The sequence below is a fragment of the Mustelus asterias genome, chromosome 21 (genome assembly GCF_964213995.1).
Source record: "Mustelus asterias chromosome 21, sMusAst1.hap1.1, whole genome shotgun sequence".
NCBI classification, from domain to species: Eukaryota; Metazoa; Chordata; class Chondrichthyes; order Carcharhiniformes; family Triakidae; genus Mustelus; species Mustelus asterias.
Genome location: NC_135821.1, coordinates 52,751,610 through 52,768,788, shown reverse-complemented (window position 1 = coordinate 52,768,788; position 17,179 = coordinate 52,751,610). Strand labels below are relative to the sequence as shown.

The window sequence follows — 17,179 nt, the reverse complement described above, 5'->3', positions numbered from 1 at the left end:
GATTGATAGATAAATATTGACCAGGACACTGGCGTTAACCCCCCTGCCCTTTTTCAAAATAGTGCGCTAGGATTGTTTAAGTCAACCTGAGGGCAGACATTAACATCTTGCCAAATAAACAGCACATCAAACAGTGCAATCTTGTATTCAAGTCCTGGATTGAGAGTTAAATCTACAACTCAATGCCACCAACTGTGCCCCAGTTAACACTAAATAGATAATACAGAAAAAAAAGGAGACCTAATTCTGTGTAACAATTATGCCAAGTGGCTGCCACATCAATGGATGCCTCCTGGCTAAGGTTCGCTCAATGCATTTATTCCTTGTCAGTAGCCTGAGATGGAGGGCACCACCAATGGTGGGGATTGTACAAGGAATTAGAATCAGAGGAGCAGCGAGATAATACATACAACTTTAAAAATAAAGTGACAGCAGGTAATTGCCGAGGTCCATTTTGAACCCCAATCTCAGGAGTAGCCTACAGATTGGAGAAGAAAGAATAGCTATGCTCATACAACCCACTGTCCGGGTGGGTCCGGCTGGATTTAGCTATGTTACATCAAAGCACTGACAATTGCATAGGCTTCAATAAATCGAGAGGTTTGCAGCTGGGAAGGGGAAAAAAACTAAAGAATGAATTTGAAAATCTTTTGAGTCCCAATCTAATGTTAGCCGTCTACTTCCACCAGACGGCGTCCGAGTTCTTTCGTTACCCTTGCCCTTTCCACATGCTCATTCAAAATACTTGTGGATATTAATCTTGACCCGCAGTTATCAATGATACAATATATTAGCCCGATCAATAAGCAAGGTTTATTATCTGAGAACTAGATGGTTCAGTGACCTGGAATCTTCTTTGGTCGTTATGAATTGATTGCTGCTAAAGGAAGTACGGGACGTGTCAGTAATGGACAGGTTGAGCAGCCAATAGAGAAGACATCCTTTCACAGAGGCGGGTACGGGCGCCGGGGTTGAGCCAACGGGCTTGGCGAGGGGGTGTTCCCCCTCCGGCTCCCGTGTGGATACATTGTGAGAGTTACAAAGAAACAAAAGCAACTAAGGAGGAGGAGGAGTGAGCGGTGAGACAAAGAGGCGAATTCCGCAGCAGACACGCGTTCAGCTGGCTAGTGAGTAACTCCTTACCCTCAAAGTGTGCCTAGTACAAATTATGTTCACCTAGGCGCTAATAATGAGTTAACTATTGGTAATCATATAAATCAGCTCCTCTCGTGATTTTAACGCATTTTTTTATTGTACGCATTGTATATTTTTTGTGTCTCTTCCCCCCCCCCCCCCCCCTTCCCTTCCCCATCCATCCTTGCTACCAGCTATGAACAAGGATAGAGTATTTCGGAAGCTCTTCGTGGGTGGGTTACCTTATCACAGCAACGAAATATCTCTCAGGCGGTACTTCCAGAGGTTCGGGGAGATTGAAGAAGCAGCGGTGATAACGGACAGGTTGACCGGGCGATCTCGAGGTTATGGCTTTGTGAGTATCTTAATTTATCAACCACACCAGGGCCAAACGCCCCATCCTCCTATCTTTCTGGGAAGGAAAAGGAGAGTTGGACTATTTGAGATACTACGGTTGAAATTGACCAAAAATAGGGACAAGTTTGTTGGGTCAAAACTCTAGTTAGACTCTATACTTATCCAATAGTAATTGTCGATTACCTACAGGTGTGAGAAGGGCGATACTGTTTTGCCACACTCGCTAATCTTGGTAGAAACGTCTTACATTTGTTCTCAATACTTGTATATTTACTTAACAAACATCTATCACCACCATGAAGTAACCAAGGAAGTAAAGCAACTGTAACCATCAACATACTGTTTGGTTTTGCCATTTTGCCAACCAATGCTCAAGAAGGTCAAAGAATCCTTTTGAAAAAAAGTCATGGGATGTCGGCATCTCTGGCTCGACCAGCACTTATTGCCCAAACCTAATTACCCTTGAGAAAGTGGTGGTGAGCTGCTGCAGTCCATGTATGTAATAGTGCTGTTAGGGAGGATTTTAACCCAGCCCCATACTTCCAACTCTAGCCATAAAGGTAAAGTTGCCATCACCTCAAATGACTCAGTTGTGTGATTTCAAGAGGAAATTAGATATAGCTCTTGAGGCTAAAGGGATGGAGGGGGGGGCGGGATCAGGATATTGAATATGATAATGAATGGCCCAACAAGCTTGAAGGACTGAATGGCTGCCTCCTGCTTCTAGTTTCTATGACCATAGGTTGCTATGCCCTTTTGAGAAGGAGAGCTGACTGATGGTGATTTAACCTCAGGCAAGGGAAAAGGTTGAAAAGACACGGCCTTCATGAATAACCTCGGCCAGTATGGGAACTGAACCTGTGCTGTTGGCATCACGAACCATCTGTCCAGCCAACTTAACTAAACCGTCCCCCAATCATGAGTATTCAGATGGTCACGGAGGTGCCTGTTAACCTTATCTAGATTTGCAATTCCATATTGGACAACTTTCTAAAATTCCCCATGACCTGATGAAAAAAGATTGAATTCATTAAAAACACTCCCTCATTATAAGTAAGCAAACAGCAATGGCATGAATGACCTATTTTTAAAGAGGCATTGGAGAGAATGCTTATAAGATATACTTATTGGTTTGTGTTTTATGGCCTCTATGTAATGTTTTCTGCAAAGTTCTGAAGACAATGAGATGTCAATGAACTGTTCAAATGTTACTGGCTTTCTTCAAGTTTATGAAGCTATGACGTGTACAGATGCCATTATCATGTATGGTTCATGTTTCTCCCAAAGTAAAAGTGCTAGTCAGTGCTATAATCACTGTCCTCTTGCTATATGGTGACTCAGTGGCTAGATTTGATCCTTGAATTTCTGGTGTTGTCAAGTAAATTGAACTCCTCTCTGAAATTAAAGGTGTTGTGCACATCCATCTGTAGGAAAATCCATTTTTTGTCTCTAAATCAAGCTGACCTTGGTGGAAATATGTCTGTCTAATATGCAGCCTCACTCAGTGATATGAACACTGGAGGTGGAAGCAACAACAGTTTTGATAGCATGACAATAAATTGTAACTTGGAAAGCCAGATAATTTAAAAACAAACATCAGCAGAAAGAGCTCTGCTTGGCCCAACTGAAAGTAGTTCCCACTGGTCTGGTACAAGTCTGAGCTAATGCTTTTGTGACCTTGTGTTCCTTTTCATGATCTTTCAATTCTAACTTCTGACTTGGGCAAGATTCAGACCAACTTTATACAAACTTGGGTTGGGCAAATACAACATGGCAGTAACTGCAATGGCTCATTTTAGTTTCCTCTGGAAACAAATGTCATGTCCATCCCTTCATTTGAGCTCTCAAACCCACATTCAGGACCAGCCTTTGATCCTGGAAAATCTCAAGTCTGGCAGCATCTCTGGAGAAAGAAACCAGAGTTAACATTTCAAGTCTTGTATGACTCATCAGACCTGGAGAAGTAGAAATGTGATAGGTTTTATGTTGAAAAGAGAAAGAGGGAGGTGGAACAAAATGAGATGGAGAGGTTTGAATGACACAGATATTATGGAACACAAGACAAAAGGAGTGGTAATAATAGGGTTAAAGACTAAACCGGGTGTTAATAGTGCAATAAAGGTCAGCATTGTTTGAAGGCAGAACATGAGAATGAGATACAGTCTAGCTTTGGGAGGGGGGGTGGAAATGGTGAACAGGGTTCATATGAACTTGGTTCAGAAGTCTGTAAGGTGCCTAATTGGAAGATGATGTGGTGTTCCTCCACTTGCATTGGGCTTCACTGGAACGTTGCAGTAGACTGAGGACAGAAATGTGAATGTGGGCAAGATGTTGAATTGAAATACAAGGGAAGGTTAGAGTTGCATTTGTGAACTGAGCGAAGCTGTTCAGTCTCCCCAGAGGAGACTACTGTGAGCACCAAATACAGTAGATTAAAGTGAATCACTGCTTCACCTGGAAGAAATGTTGACAAGTGGTGAGCGAAAGATTTTCTTGTTAATGCTTTCATTGAAGATTTTCCATTTTTACCAAATAACGCAACAAACCCCCAAAATCCAGTACAGCATAGATTAACCATCATTCCGCTCCATATAGTATTTGCCGAGCTTTTCTGTATGTCTATCAACAGAAGGTGTGGCTTGACCGGGTATGCTCTTGCATGCAGGATACCAGGAATAGAGCTACCTAACCTCATAGGGAAAAACCCAGATAATGCAGAGCCCAACTACCTGGGCTTGTGCTCTGGCCTGCAGACACTTTTTTCCCCCTCCCCTGGGAACCTAAACCTTGGAGTGTTGCTAGAGGAAACCCACACAAACGTGGGGGGAATGTTCAAACTCCAGAGTCACCCAAGGCTGGAAATGAACCTGGGTCACTGGCACTGAGGCAGCAATGCTAACCACTCTGCTGCCCAGGAGTGGATAATCAAAGTAGCTTCTGCCCTAACATACCTAGCCAAGAGAAAGTTAGAACAATGACACAATTAAAAGCAGGGCCAACAGGCCTGGAGTATTCATGCCACCACTGGGCTTCAAAGCAAACTTCTATCTCCAGTCACACCGGAGATGCCACTCAGGCCCTGCCTTACCAGGATTCCACCGATTTTTCCTAATCGGGAAACATTCAACTGGAGGAGGAGTCATCCAGACATCCACAGTTGAGATGTCCCTGTGTAGGACAAGAAACCATAGAACTCCTACAGTGCAAAAGGAGGCCATTTGGCCCACCAACTCACTGAAAAAGCACTGTACCCAGGCCCAACCTTGTGCATTTATCATGGCCTGTCCACCTAACCCACACATCTTTGAACCTCCTCCTTCTAACAGGATGATGTGCTCACCATACATTCCAGGAACCAAACTACCAAGTAGCCACTGTCACAACCCAGGAAAATATAAGAAATCAACCCAAGAAAGAAGAGACAACCAAGGATTGGTGAGTTGGCAGAAATGGTGGAGGATGAGCCTGACTATGGGGGCTGGTGAGATGGAAAGTGAGGACTAGAGGAACACTAATATGGTTCTGGGAGGGAGGACTGTGTATGGTTCTGTGGGAAATGGGCTGGACACAAGTGAGGGCCCTGTCAGGCACTGGGTGGGGCAATCCTCAACTGAGGAAAAAGGAAGACTTATCAGAGCATGGGGAAGGTAGCATCAGAATGGCTGAGGAACTGGAAGAATGGAATTGAGTCCTTGCAGAATAAAGGGTGTGTTGAGTTGATGGGCTTCTAATTAATATTAGAATGGACTGTGATGTTGAGAGTGGGGTGGAAATTCAAAATAAAATTGAATTTTTGCAGATCAGAACATGAAATGGCACTGTGGTCATCGATGTACTGGATAAAGAGTTGTGGGAGGAAGCCTGAGCAGTACTGGAAAAAGGAATGTTCCACAAACCCCACAAAAGGACAGGCATAACTACCCATGTGGGTACCCATAGCCACATCTTTTATTTGGAGGAAATGCGATGAGTTGGGAAACTGTTCGAAGAGAGAACAAATTCAGCCAGGCAGAGGAGGCTTGTGGTGAATGGGGATTGTTTAGGCCTCCATTCCAGGATGGTGGAAAACCCTCTACCTGTTCAGGTGGGAATGAAGGTATAGAGCGATTGGATCTCCATAGTGGAGAGGTGGTGGTGAGGGCCAAGAAACCCAATTGTTGAAATGATGCAAGGTGTCAGGAAAAATTACAGATGTAAGTGGGAAGTCTGGACAAAAGAGAAGACAATCAAGATGTGAAGAAATAAGTTCAGTGGGGCAGGAAAAGGCTGAAATGATGGGTCTACCAGGACAGTCTTGTTTGTGAATTTTGGGAAGGAGGTAGGAGAGGGCTGTGAGGTGGTTTGGTGACTGAAGCTGGAGGCTGCAGGGGAAAGGTCTCCAGAGGAGGTGAGGTCAGTGACAGTCCTGGAAACAATGGTTTGGTGGTGGGGTCATGGGAGGAGGTAGGAAGAAGAGTTTGAGTTTGCGCTCGCTCGCTCTCTCTCTGTGCAAGGTAGAGGTTGGTATGCCAAACAACATGTTTGATAACAAAGTCAGCATCAGACTGAGAATGAAATGTAGCAAGTTCAGCGGAAGACAGATTATGGTAGGTGAGAGGAACAGAGAAACTAAGACAGCCAGTTTTCAATTAAAAGATAAAGAGCCAATAAAAGGCCAGAGGGAGCATACTGGAGGTGGGTGAAAGGGTCCATTGATTGGGGGAGGATTCCAGCCTGAAGAAATGAGCAAGGAGTTGAAGGCAACCTGAAGAAGTCAACCTCGTGCTGAGTCTGAAACTCCATTAAGGTGTAAGGATAGTCCTTCACTGAGCACTGATTGTTCAGTGTCAGAGGGTACAATGAATACATGGCAAGAGCTGGGATTAGAAGAAATGGGGAGGGAAGGAAGGATCTGGATGGGTGTCGGTACTAATACATTGGAGCCTTTGATCTTGTCATGTTGCCTGGTCTCTTACACCTATTGTGTCAATTGCAAATAAGGCATGATCAAAGATGACTTTGTAACAAAAGGCTCTCTAATGGTATGGGGCCTTTCCCAGTCAAACACATACATTTGAAGTGTTGTAATATGACCATCTTCCTCCTAGCCCCATTTCCTTCTATTTGTTCCTGGAAAATTTCCCATCCTTGCGTGCCCCCACCCCAGTATATCACTCAATGTGCTTTCAAATTCCTAACTTTGTATGGACGTTGACCTTTCATTCACCATAACCATGAAGCTTGTCTGTAATCCATTATTAGATGAGCAGAAATTTCCTCCATTTAAATATCTGTTAAGATTAAAGCCATTGCTTTCTGTCTTTCCCCTAAACTCCACACCTTTGCCAGTGACTTTATCCCTATATCTGACAACTGAATCTGAACCAAAACATTTATAACCCCTGTTGAACGTGCTTCCCCTTTCCAACCTTGTATCCTCTCCCGTCACCAAGGTTGCATACTTCCGCCCCCATAGCTTTTCCTGACTGTGTTGCTGCTGTCCTACTGGATTTGACTGTTGGTTGGAAAATGCCATCTTGACTGTGTCCTTTGTAAACTTGATCATCCCAAAACCCTGCTGCCAAGTCCTCTTTGCACATCGCCCCCTGCTTGTTGATCTACATTGGCTCCAAGTCTGTCATCACATTATTTATTAATTCTCATCTTTGTTTTCCAATCTCTTCATCACCTTGCCTATTCCTGGCTTTGTAACCTCCGACCCAACAACCCACTAAAATTGCTGCCATTTCTGGCCTCCCTGCATGTCCCTGACTTTTCATTTCTTCAGCTGCCTAAGCCCAATTCTGCCCTACCTCTACCCCTCTTTCCTCCTTTAAAATGCTCCTTAAAGCCTACAAGTTTTTTTTGCCAAATATACTGGTTGACAGCAGACTAATCCTTCTGGAAAAGATGAGATTGTATGTAACATCCAAAGCTTATTGAACAGCAGCTAATCAAGGATGCAAGTAAGATAGTTGCCAAAATAATTTTTAGTGTAAGGTTGTTGCAGCAATGATCGTCAAAAACAGCATAGCAATGATTGATTATTGATGATGATTTTGAAGCTTGCTTGTCATCACCTGTGGAAAAGCACAGACAAACGGAATAGCCAGTTAGTGGCTTGGTCTAGTTGTTGTGCAATTCTCAAGCTAACTGCACTGTAGTTTGTGTCCTGGTCGTTTGACTGTATCAGTGTGGAGAACTGGAAACACTGTCTTGCAGCACCTGAAATCTGCTCATTAAAGTGTTTTTCTCCAAACCACAAATTCTAATCTTCTATTTCCAAAGCAATTTTGTTGCCCTTTTTTATAAAAGGGATTATTTCAGTAGCAGTTTGCCTGTGAATGGCAAATTCAACTACTTCACCATAAAATACATTCTTCTACTCTTGTTTAAGGATAATTGGAAATAATTAAATTGATGCTCTTTCATTAGTCTTTCCAACCAGTAGTAATAATTATTTGCCATGTAATAACCCTTTATAATCTCAGACCACCAGAGCATCTCGACACACTCATTATCTGTCATTGTGTAGAGATTGTGGTCGGTGAGGGAACTTTTCTATTGGGTTAGGTGGATTAGCCCTGATAAATTGCCCCTTTGTGTCAGGGAGATTAGCAGGGTAAATAAGTGGGGTTGTGGGGGTAGGGCCTGGGTGGGATTGTTGTCGGTGCAGACTTGATGGGCCAAATGGCCACCTTCTGCACTGTACGGATTCTGATTGTGGTCTGTGAATTAGGAAGTACAGGATCTCGTTGCAGAGGGAGGAGACGGACCCAGGCCACGGAGTTTGGTGATGGGTTTCATAGGAATAATGGTGTTGAAGGCTGAGCTGTAGTCAATAAATAGGAGTCTGACATCTAGGTGTTCCAGGGTTGAGTGCAGGATCAGAATGGTGTCTGCTGTGGACCTGTTGCGACAGTAGGTGAACTGTAGCGGATCCAGGCAATCTGGAAGCCAGAATTGATTTGTGCCATGACTAACCTTTCGAAGCACTTCATAATGATGGATGTCAGAGCTGCTGAACAATTGTCATTAAGGCATGCTGCTTGGCTTTTCTTTGGTACTAAGATGATGGTGGTCATCTTGAAGCAGATAGGGACCTCATTGTTGTATGGAGAGGTTAAAGATGTCTGCAAATACCCGCCAGCTAGTCTGGGCAGGATCTGTGTGCTCATCAGGGTATCCCATCCAGGCCAGTCGCTTTCCATGGGTTGACCTTCGCGAAGGCTGCTCTGATATCTGCAATGATACCAGTTCATCTGAGGCTTCCGGAGTGGAGGACATGCTCTTGCTGACCTCTTGCTCAAAACGGGCATAGAACACATCGTTCTCATCAGGGAGGGATGTGTTGGTGCCGGTGATTTTACATGCCTTCATCTTGTAGCCTGTTGATTTTAATTGTTCCTGGGACACTTGCATGTACTTGTTTTACATTCTGTACTAGAAGAGCAGAATTTTTTGTGATTAGATATTGAGATGGCTGAAACTTTTTTTGGTCTTTGTTCTAAACCAACATCCTTCCCTGACAATTGTCTGGGACTAAACGAGACTGTTCTCAACCTTGGCATCTCTGGTTCACAATCTTGGTATCCCTGAGATGAAGTTCCAGCCACAGACCTGGTCCATGCTTCAGCTTATCTGCTATTGAATCCATTCATGCCCTTGTTACCTTTAGACTTGACCATTCCTGTGCTGTAATTTTCTTTGTTCTTTGGATAAGGGGTTTTAGTTCAGTCGGGCAGCATGGTCGGTGCAGGCTTGGAAGGCCAAAGGGCCTTTTCCTGTGCTGTTAAGTTCTGTTCTTTGTTCTTTATTCCAATGCAATTATGGCTAGTCTCTTTCTACCCTCTGTAAACATGTAGCCATCCAAAACCTCTGCTGCCTGTGTCTCAACTACAAGTCCATATTACCTCGATGTTCATTAAGCCACATTGGCTCCCCGTCAAGCAAATATCTTATTATTTTTCAAATTCTGATCCTTATTTTCAAATCCCTTGATGGCTTTCCCCTTTTTTCTCCCCCCTCCAGTCTGCTACTCTCTGTGCTTCTCTAATTCTGGCTGCTTCTTCCATGATAATTGTTCCATCATTTGGTGACTGTGCCTTCTGTTGCCCAGGCAACTGGAATTCATGCCCTCTTTCTCTTGCCTGTCTTCCTTGCTTTCCTCTTTTTAAGAAACTCCTTGAAATCCAAGCCTTTATCATCTGGCCTAATCTTGTCCATGTGACTGGGAAGGCCATTGTGTTTTTACAAAGGTGCTATACAAATTATTATTGAATCAGCTTGGATATCCACTGAATAACCTGCAGATAGATGCTCCCACCAAGTTTGCACATGAATATCCACTTGTATAAAGCACTGGACAATAGCTGCTGCTCATTGAGCTCTAGCCTAAGTGTGAATTGCAGTTGTTAAAAAGCTATCAAATAATTGCTGTTGCATGATTTTCTCTCTTCAAAACTAATCAATAAATTTTAAAGCCATACTCCTTTTTTAGTATTGCTTTCTTACCTAATCATTTTCTCTTGTGTGGATTAAATTCCAGGTCACCATGGCAGATTGGGCTGCAGCAGACAGGGCGTGTAAAGATCCTAATCCCATCATCGATGGAAGAAAGACTAATGTGAACCTTGCCTTTCTTGGGGCCAAACCCCGCATGGTACATTCAGGTATGTTTGAATCCTTAGGTGCTAATTCTTCCCACCCAAAGCAGAAGAAAATTGGTGAGATTTGACTTGGTCCAAGTCTGGGTTTTAAGTTTTGTCTGTGACCAACCTTTAAAACTGTAGAGGCAGGTAAACATGTATCCCGATTCCACCAGTTTTAAATACAACACTTGTTGATCATGTGTGAATGAAGCACTTTTCCCTGCATTAAAGATGTTATATTAATGCACGTCGTTGATCTCCCATGCAGTTGCTCATTGTTAGTCTCGATAATGTAATGTTCAGCTGTAACCTGACTTCTGTGAGGAAGTAGATTGCCCAAGTCTTGACTTTTATTTGAGTTTAATTCCCATTTGGCTGAGATATTTGAAGATTGGTCACTAGCTCTGATTCAGGTAGCATCTTTGCTTCAAATGCTGGCAGTGCTTTTGTTTGCATTCGGTATTTGAAGCACTTCAAGCTTGTTTTGGTCAATATGCATGAGATGCCAGTTTGACACACATTGGTATAAAGTTTGCTAAAACAGTTTGTGTAAAGGTTAAAGTTCAGAAGGGCTGGGATACCTATTGAGGGCAACAGTGGATTAAAACGCGATCTTGGAAATAACTGGAGATGCCTAGTACTAGTGGTAAGATATCTGTTTCTCAAACTGAGAAGGGGTAAACTGCCTGCTTGCAGCTCTACTGAATCTCTGGTTGTTAAGGATACCAAGTGTAAGTTAGCTAAAGCAAATGTGTTGTAACGTACAGTGGACACAAGTTCCCTCTCTTTTTTGTGTATAGTCATTTTTCATATGTGCAGTCCCTTAAGATTGCCATGCACATACACAACTTAAAGACCACTGGATGTGTGCAGCTTATCCCCTGCACGACACTTGACAATAGCTATGCACCACCACATCTTGGCGAGTACATTAGTAAATTCCATGCTTTTACACTGTGATTTTATTAGAGTCCAAATAGCATTCACCACAAATTCTGGACCATTATGTTAAAGAATAACAGTAAGAATTGTTGCTCACCATTATAGACAAATTGGGAAACAACTTCATGCAAATTCGGAATGAAAATATAGAACTGCTGTCCACAATATGTCACTGCTCCAAGTTGTGGGAAAACAGTATCTTGTTTTCTGGCTCCTCGTTTCAATGTATTAACCGGGTGAAGTTCCTGTACTTGCATGGTGGAAGCAGACTGAGCTATCAAAAAGTTGGACTTGTCCATTTCAGTCCAGCTACCCTTTTTAATGCTGATAAGTCTTAATTACTGCCAAACAACCCCTCTGGCAATGAATATTAACTTGCAATTATAGAATTTCTTTCCTTGGAGTGATCATTTTAGGAAATTTTAATGCCTTTGTTCTTTCAATTGAATCTTTTACTATTATTTTAGTACCTGATTTGACATCAAATCCAATATTCCAACTTGTTCTTCCAACTTCAGGCTCTGTGCTTTTAGAAATACGTTACAATCATAAGGAGACATGTAGTGTATTGCCCTGTTCACACAGGTCCCATATGCCCTGTGGAAGGACTACTGTTTGGATCTTTAACTTACAGCAACCTCTAGTGCAAAAGGTCATGGATTTGCTGTTTATTTGCTAGCTGCAATAAACACCAGCCCACTTTTTTTAATGTGTTGTGGATGCTACTGACACAGTCTCATTTATTGCCCATCCTTGCTACCTTGAGAAAGTATTCTGCTGCAATCATGTACTTCTGTTTTATTCCACAATAATGTTAGTTTAGGGCCTGGATTAAGTAACTGAAATCTTTTTTAAATTTGATTTATTATTGTCACGTATTAACATACAGTGAACAGTATTGTTTCTTGCGCGCTATACAGACAAAACATACCATTCATAGAAAAGGAAACGAGAGAGTGCAGAATGTAGTGTTACAGTCATAGCTAGGATGTAGAGAAAGATCAACTTAATGCAAGGTAAGTTCATTCAAAAGTCTGACAGCAGCAGGGAAGAAGCTGTTCTTGAGTCGGCTGGTACATGACCTCAGACTTTTGTATCTTTTTCCCGAAGGAAGAAGGTGGAAGAGAGAATGTCCGGAGTGCATGGGGTCCTTAATTATGCTGGCTGCTTTGCCGAGGCAGCGGGAAGTGTAGACAGTCAATGGATGGGAGGCTGGTTTGCGTGATGGATTGGGCTACATTCACAACCTTTTGTAGTTCCTTGCGGTGTTGGGCAGAGCAGGAGCCTTTCCCAGCTGTGATGCAACCAGAAAGAATGCTTTCTATGTGCATCTGTAAAAGTTGGTGAGAGTCGTAGCTAACATGCCAAATTTCCTCAGTTTTCTGAGAAAGTAGAGGTGTTGGTGGGCTTCCTTAACTATAGTGTCGGCAAGGGGGGACCAGGTTGTTGGTGATCTGGACACCTAGAAACCTGAAGCTCTCGACCCTTTCTACTTCATCGCCATTGTAGATGATTTATTCTGTTAACACAAGGAAAAGCAGAGGATTTCCATCCAGAGAGAATGTCTTTAAATCCTAGTTTTCATTTACATTTCAATTTGCCCAGATAAACCAGTCAAGTTTTGTTCCTGTCAGATACCATTTTATAGTAGTCACTGTGACATTCCTGATGGGAAAAATAATCTGGCGATCATACCAAATGCACAAGGCATTGTTGAAATAGCATGGGTCATTGCTGGTTGTAACTTTGGAGAAGTTGCTGTCAGCTGTATCCATATGCCTCTTGGAAGGAGAAAGTATACTAATGGAAGGCAGTTTGATCTTAGAATCTTCTTTTAACATTCAGATATTGTTGCTCTGGACTTAATTTAGTATGTTGTTGAATGCTAGAAAATGTATCCCATTTATCTTCTGACTCCTGTTCAGTTCCATGAAGTTAGCAGAAATTCAGTATTTTAACCAAGTGTTAGATAAATAGCTATAACAGAATGGAAATGTTCAACAAGAGCACTGGAAATCCATGCACTTAATTTGTCTAAAGCTGACAAAATCTAGCTCAGTTGAGATGTTTATGTATACTTTGGTTGGATCCTTTTGAGCCGTAACTCAATCTCAGTGCAAGATAACAAATGTCCTTATCAATATAATTTAAATCTAAACCTACTCTTAACACTTATTTTTCTCTTCCTCCTCTCTTCCCCCCCCCCCCCCCCTCCCCTTGCTAAATGACAGGAGGTCTAGGCCTACAACAAGTTCATTCAACTCTGATGCAGAGACCATATGGGTAAGTTTATGTTTCCTTCTGAGTTATTTCAAAGTTATGATCTTGACAGTATAGCGTTGAAACCTAAAGTGAATCTTGTAACATAGGTAAGAAACCAAACATGTTTCTTTGGGCTTGAGGAAAGTTAGTTTAATTTCACTTTTAATGAATAAAGAGGTGCATTATTCTAGGCACCTGCTCCACACTTCAGCCAAGTAAAGTATTTTTTGTCATTTCCTTTCTGTGGGCTGTTTAAGGTTCAGAGGATTACTTCACTGACTTACTTTAAAACTTCATTACTTCTATGACTCCCAATCTCAATTAATCCAGAACAAACAGGAGTTCCCGTACTGATACCTTCTCCTTCCAGCATTTTGACTAGAAGATTTAACCTGCTCACGTGCCAAGTATAATGCAATTTGTAAACCAATTATAAAGTGTGCAAAAAAAGTTTAGGATTACTTTACCTGGCTTCCTTCTCTTTGCAAGGAAGGGTCTGACCTGTACTCCGCCTCTCCTCTCAGCAAGTGAAAGTGCGTGTTGTTCAACTGAAGGCGGGGGAGAAAAAAATGGATTTGTTCCAGATTTTGTTTCCATAGAATCTCAGTTCTGGGACATCAATGAAAATGTTCCTCTGGTCCAACCATCTTAGAACCATAGAATCTCTACAATGCAGGAGGAAGTCTGCACCAACTCTGAGCATCCCATCCCTGTAACTCAGTGCATTTATCATAGCCAATTCACCTAATCTGCACATCTTTGGACAGTTAAGGACAAGTTAGCATGGCTATCATGTTTCTAAACATCCTTGTCAATGGTGGTGCAGTCTCAAAATCTAATCTTGGCTGTTAAGTTTGATTATTGAGATTGGTGCCCATGCTGGAGAAGGAAAACAAATCATTGCTCTTGATTGCTGTTCATCAACTTGTATTGTAGGTGTTTGTTTGGGTAGAGGAAGATGAGGCTCAAGAATAATGTCCCCTGTTAGTTATCTGCCTGTTGATACTTGGTCTGTTTGGCATTATGTTTGTTTTACAGGCCAAAAATGGCGAGCTAGGTGTAAAATGGTGAGGAATTTGAGTATAGTTTTCACTAAAGTATGGAAATTCAGGGCCGTTGTCTGAAATGGGCATTGGGCTCACAGTTTCAATATGTGGATATGTTTGAGTGAGACTTCCTGAAATTGAGCTACAATGAATGCAGTCACACACAGCCTTCAAGATGATCGCATCTTCAATCTAAAAGTGTGGCAGCTGGTTAATGTGTTTTGATGGTGTTGATTGAAGGATAAATATTAGCCAGGACACAGAACTCCCCTGTTCTTAAAATAGTGCCATGGAATCTCTGGTGCCCATGTCAACAGGCAGATGGGTTCTCAATTTATTTACTGATTTGAAAGAAGGCGCCTGCAACCAAAGCAGTATACACTCGATGCTGAACAGTGCAGATTGTGTACTCAAATCCTGGAGTGGGGTTTGAGGCCATTATCTTCTGACTCCAGTAAAACTACTGCCACTGAGTCTCACTGACCACACATTTGGTGCTGTGATAACATTGACAAGATTATTACACCATCATGCCAATAATTCTGTGAAAAGCTCCTGAAGAATCTTGGGCAATATCTTCAAAGGCATTAGGGATAGCCATCAGTGATGCTCTCATCCCATGAAAGGAAAATATTGGCTCTATTGTACTGTACTTTAACTTCACAATAGGAATTTACAGAAAATAGCTTCTGGATTTTCCATGATGCACATAAATTCAATGTTCTCTCTTGACTGCACAGTCATGTAACAGCCTGAAAGCTGCTTCACAGGCAGTGCACAAGTCAGTTCCATGAGTGAATAGTTGTGGAAAAAAAAGTTCCCCGACTTGAATGAATCAGCCAACCACCACAAAGAATAAGAGCAGGTGTTGCATATATCATCATGCAGAATACTATCAGCACCAGCAAGATTAACCTTTTACTTTTTTTTTCCCCCCCAGTGTTGCACCATACCTGATTCCACAGACCATCCTTCAACCTGGCCTGGTCCTGCCTTCCACCTCGTACCTGGATTCCAGTGTTGCATTGTATACACAGTACCCCACCTATGAACATTTCTACCCAGCCTCCCCTCAATATCCAAACCTTGGCTACACCTACACAATGCAGCTTCCACTACAGACTGGAATTCCAAATCTGAGCCAAGGCCAACATGAGCCAACAATATTACACACAGCTGGACTTCAGAGACGATAGCCTTGTGCCTGCTTTTGTTAACACTGGCTGAAATCTTGAATGCTGACTCCCAAGGAAATTCTAATATGGTTGCGTTCATATGTCAACTGTACCATTTTGAAGCTACTATTGTATTCTCAATACAAGTCTTTTTAACATTTTCTTAAAGAAAAAAAATCATCCAAAATAGAGGAAAATGTAAGATCTAGTATTGTACTTCGGTCATTTTCCTCCTTTCCCATCCCTCCTTCCAGGATTCCTGGAAGTTAAGAGTATTTCTGTTCTTTAGGTTTCTTTCCTGCCTTGGAAGATAAAAATCAGTATGCAAGTATTTTGTATTTGGAAATGTGAATTTATTATCTAACAGATTCATTCAAGTAATGGCAGAATGGGATGGGGAGGCAGGCCAGCTCAACATCTCAAAGGAATATCAGTCAACTGACAATGTAATTTCTGCTACAAATTTCAAATCTGGCTTTAAATGCTTACATACGGATCCAGATTTCTATACAAAGGGATTGCTGCATTGCAATTCCATGCTCAGCTCAGGATTTTTATAATTGTACCTATACTTTGAGCATATTGTGGGAGTAGTACATCTGAGGATTATTTTGCTTGAACCAACTATGCATCCTATCCACTTGTACCTGGGGAAACAATACTGACGTAATTTATGAAATTATGTAATCAGTCAATAGTGTTTATTGTGAGGACTTGTATCTGCAAGTACTTTACCATGAATTGCTGAAATTGACCTATCTGAATGCTGAAATGTTACCTTTGCTCATAAACAGTAAATTAAATGAGTATTTATAAACTTGAAAATATTGAACTGTCATTTTCATATTTAATGTAGTGCATTTCCTTTTAACTAACTTTGCAGCTGATAATTGTAAGTGCATGTAGTTCTAAGAAATGTCTGGGTTCTAATGTGAGGAAAGCTGATTAACACAAGTTTGCATCATGGCATTGTTTCCTTGTGGCAAAATGAATGTGACTTCGTGCCCACAACTTTGAGCCAGTTGTTTGGAAGAGGTGAGAAGATGAGGCCTTCAAGTAGTTGAGAAAACCAATGCATTGTCCTTCTATTATCTCTACCATTGTGGTGTTCTGAGATAAGATCTGCTGGCTTAACAAGAAATACAATTGCCAAAGGCAAAACAAGTTTTTATATCTCTCTTGGTAAATATGTTTAATTGCACAGCTGAAGGACCCAAAACTGAATTAGCTGATCTTGGTTCTTGCACAACTGAATGCTTGGCTACCCTCTTGGTAAAAGTGAGAATGTCCAGTCCCTGTTTGTTCTTGACTTGTGTTCCCCTCTTGGATTACTCCCAACAAAAACAACTCGTCTGGTGGATTTTTTGGATTTAGAGGAAACACATGATCACTCTCTGGGTCCACAGGTTTCCTCCCACATTCCAAAGATGTGGATTGGCCATGCTGAATTTCCCTTGGCATCCGAGGGTGTGTTAGTTAGGGGGATTAGTGGAGAAAATGTGGTGCTACAGGGATAGGACCTGGGTGGGATGATCTGTCAAAGTCAGTGCAGACTCAATGGGTCAAATGGCCGCCTCCTGTGCTGTAGGGATTCTGATTATTTGGCACCCACAGAGAAAAGCTGGCTTTCACA

The 17,179-nt window shown here is 42.0% G+C and overlaps 1 protein-coding gene and 1 long non-coding RNA gene across 5 annotated transcripts in view; one reads left to right on the top strand and one right to left on the bottom strand.

Annotated features, from left to right (window-relative positions):
* The window catches only part of LOC144509275 (uncharacterized), a 217,595-nt gene that overhangs the window by 195,671 nt on the left and 4,745 nt on the right, over positions 1 to 17,179 (bottom strand). For 3 of the 4 annotated variants that reach the window (XR_013500430.1, XR_013500429.1, XR_013500428.1), the window contains exons 2-3: positions 13,793 to 13,873; positions 1,377 to 1,546 (exon numbers count right to left, since the gene is read on the bottom strand). This is a non-coding gene — a long non-coding RNA (uncharacterized LOC144509275). Of the gene's footprint in view, positions 1 to 1,376; positions 1,547 to 11,916; positions 12,583 to 13,792; positions 13,874 to 17,179 lie in introns of those variants that run through there. The other variant, XR_013500431.1, reaches the window with a different exon arrangement.
* LOC144509274 (RNA-binding protein 38-like) lies at positions 962 to 16,367 on the top strand. Its single transcript, XM_078237896.1, has 5 exons — positions 962 to 1,127; positions 1,329 to 1,489; positions 10,019 to 10,142; positions 13,295 to 13,346; positions 15,312 to 16,367. Exons 2-5 carry the CDS (start codon positions 1,331 to 1,333, stop codon positions 15,565 to 15,567), a joined length of 591 nt encoding a protein of 196 aa, XP_078094022.1. The 5' UTR covers positions 962 to 1,127; positions 1,329 to 1,330; the 3' UTR covers positions 15,568 to 16,367.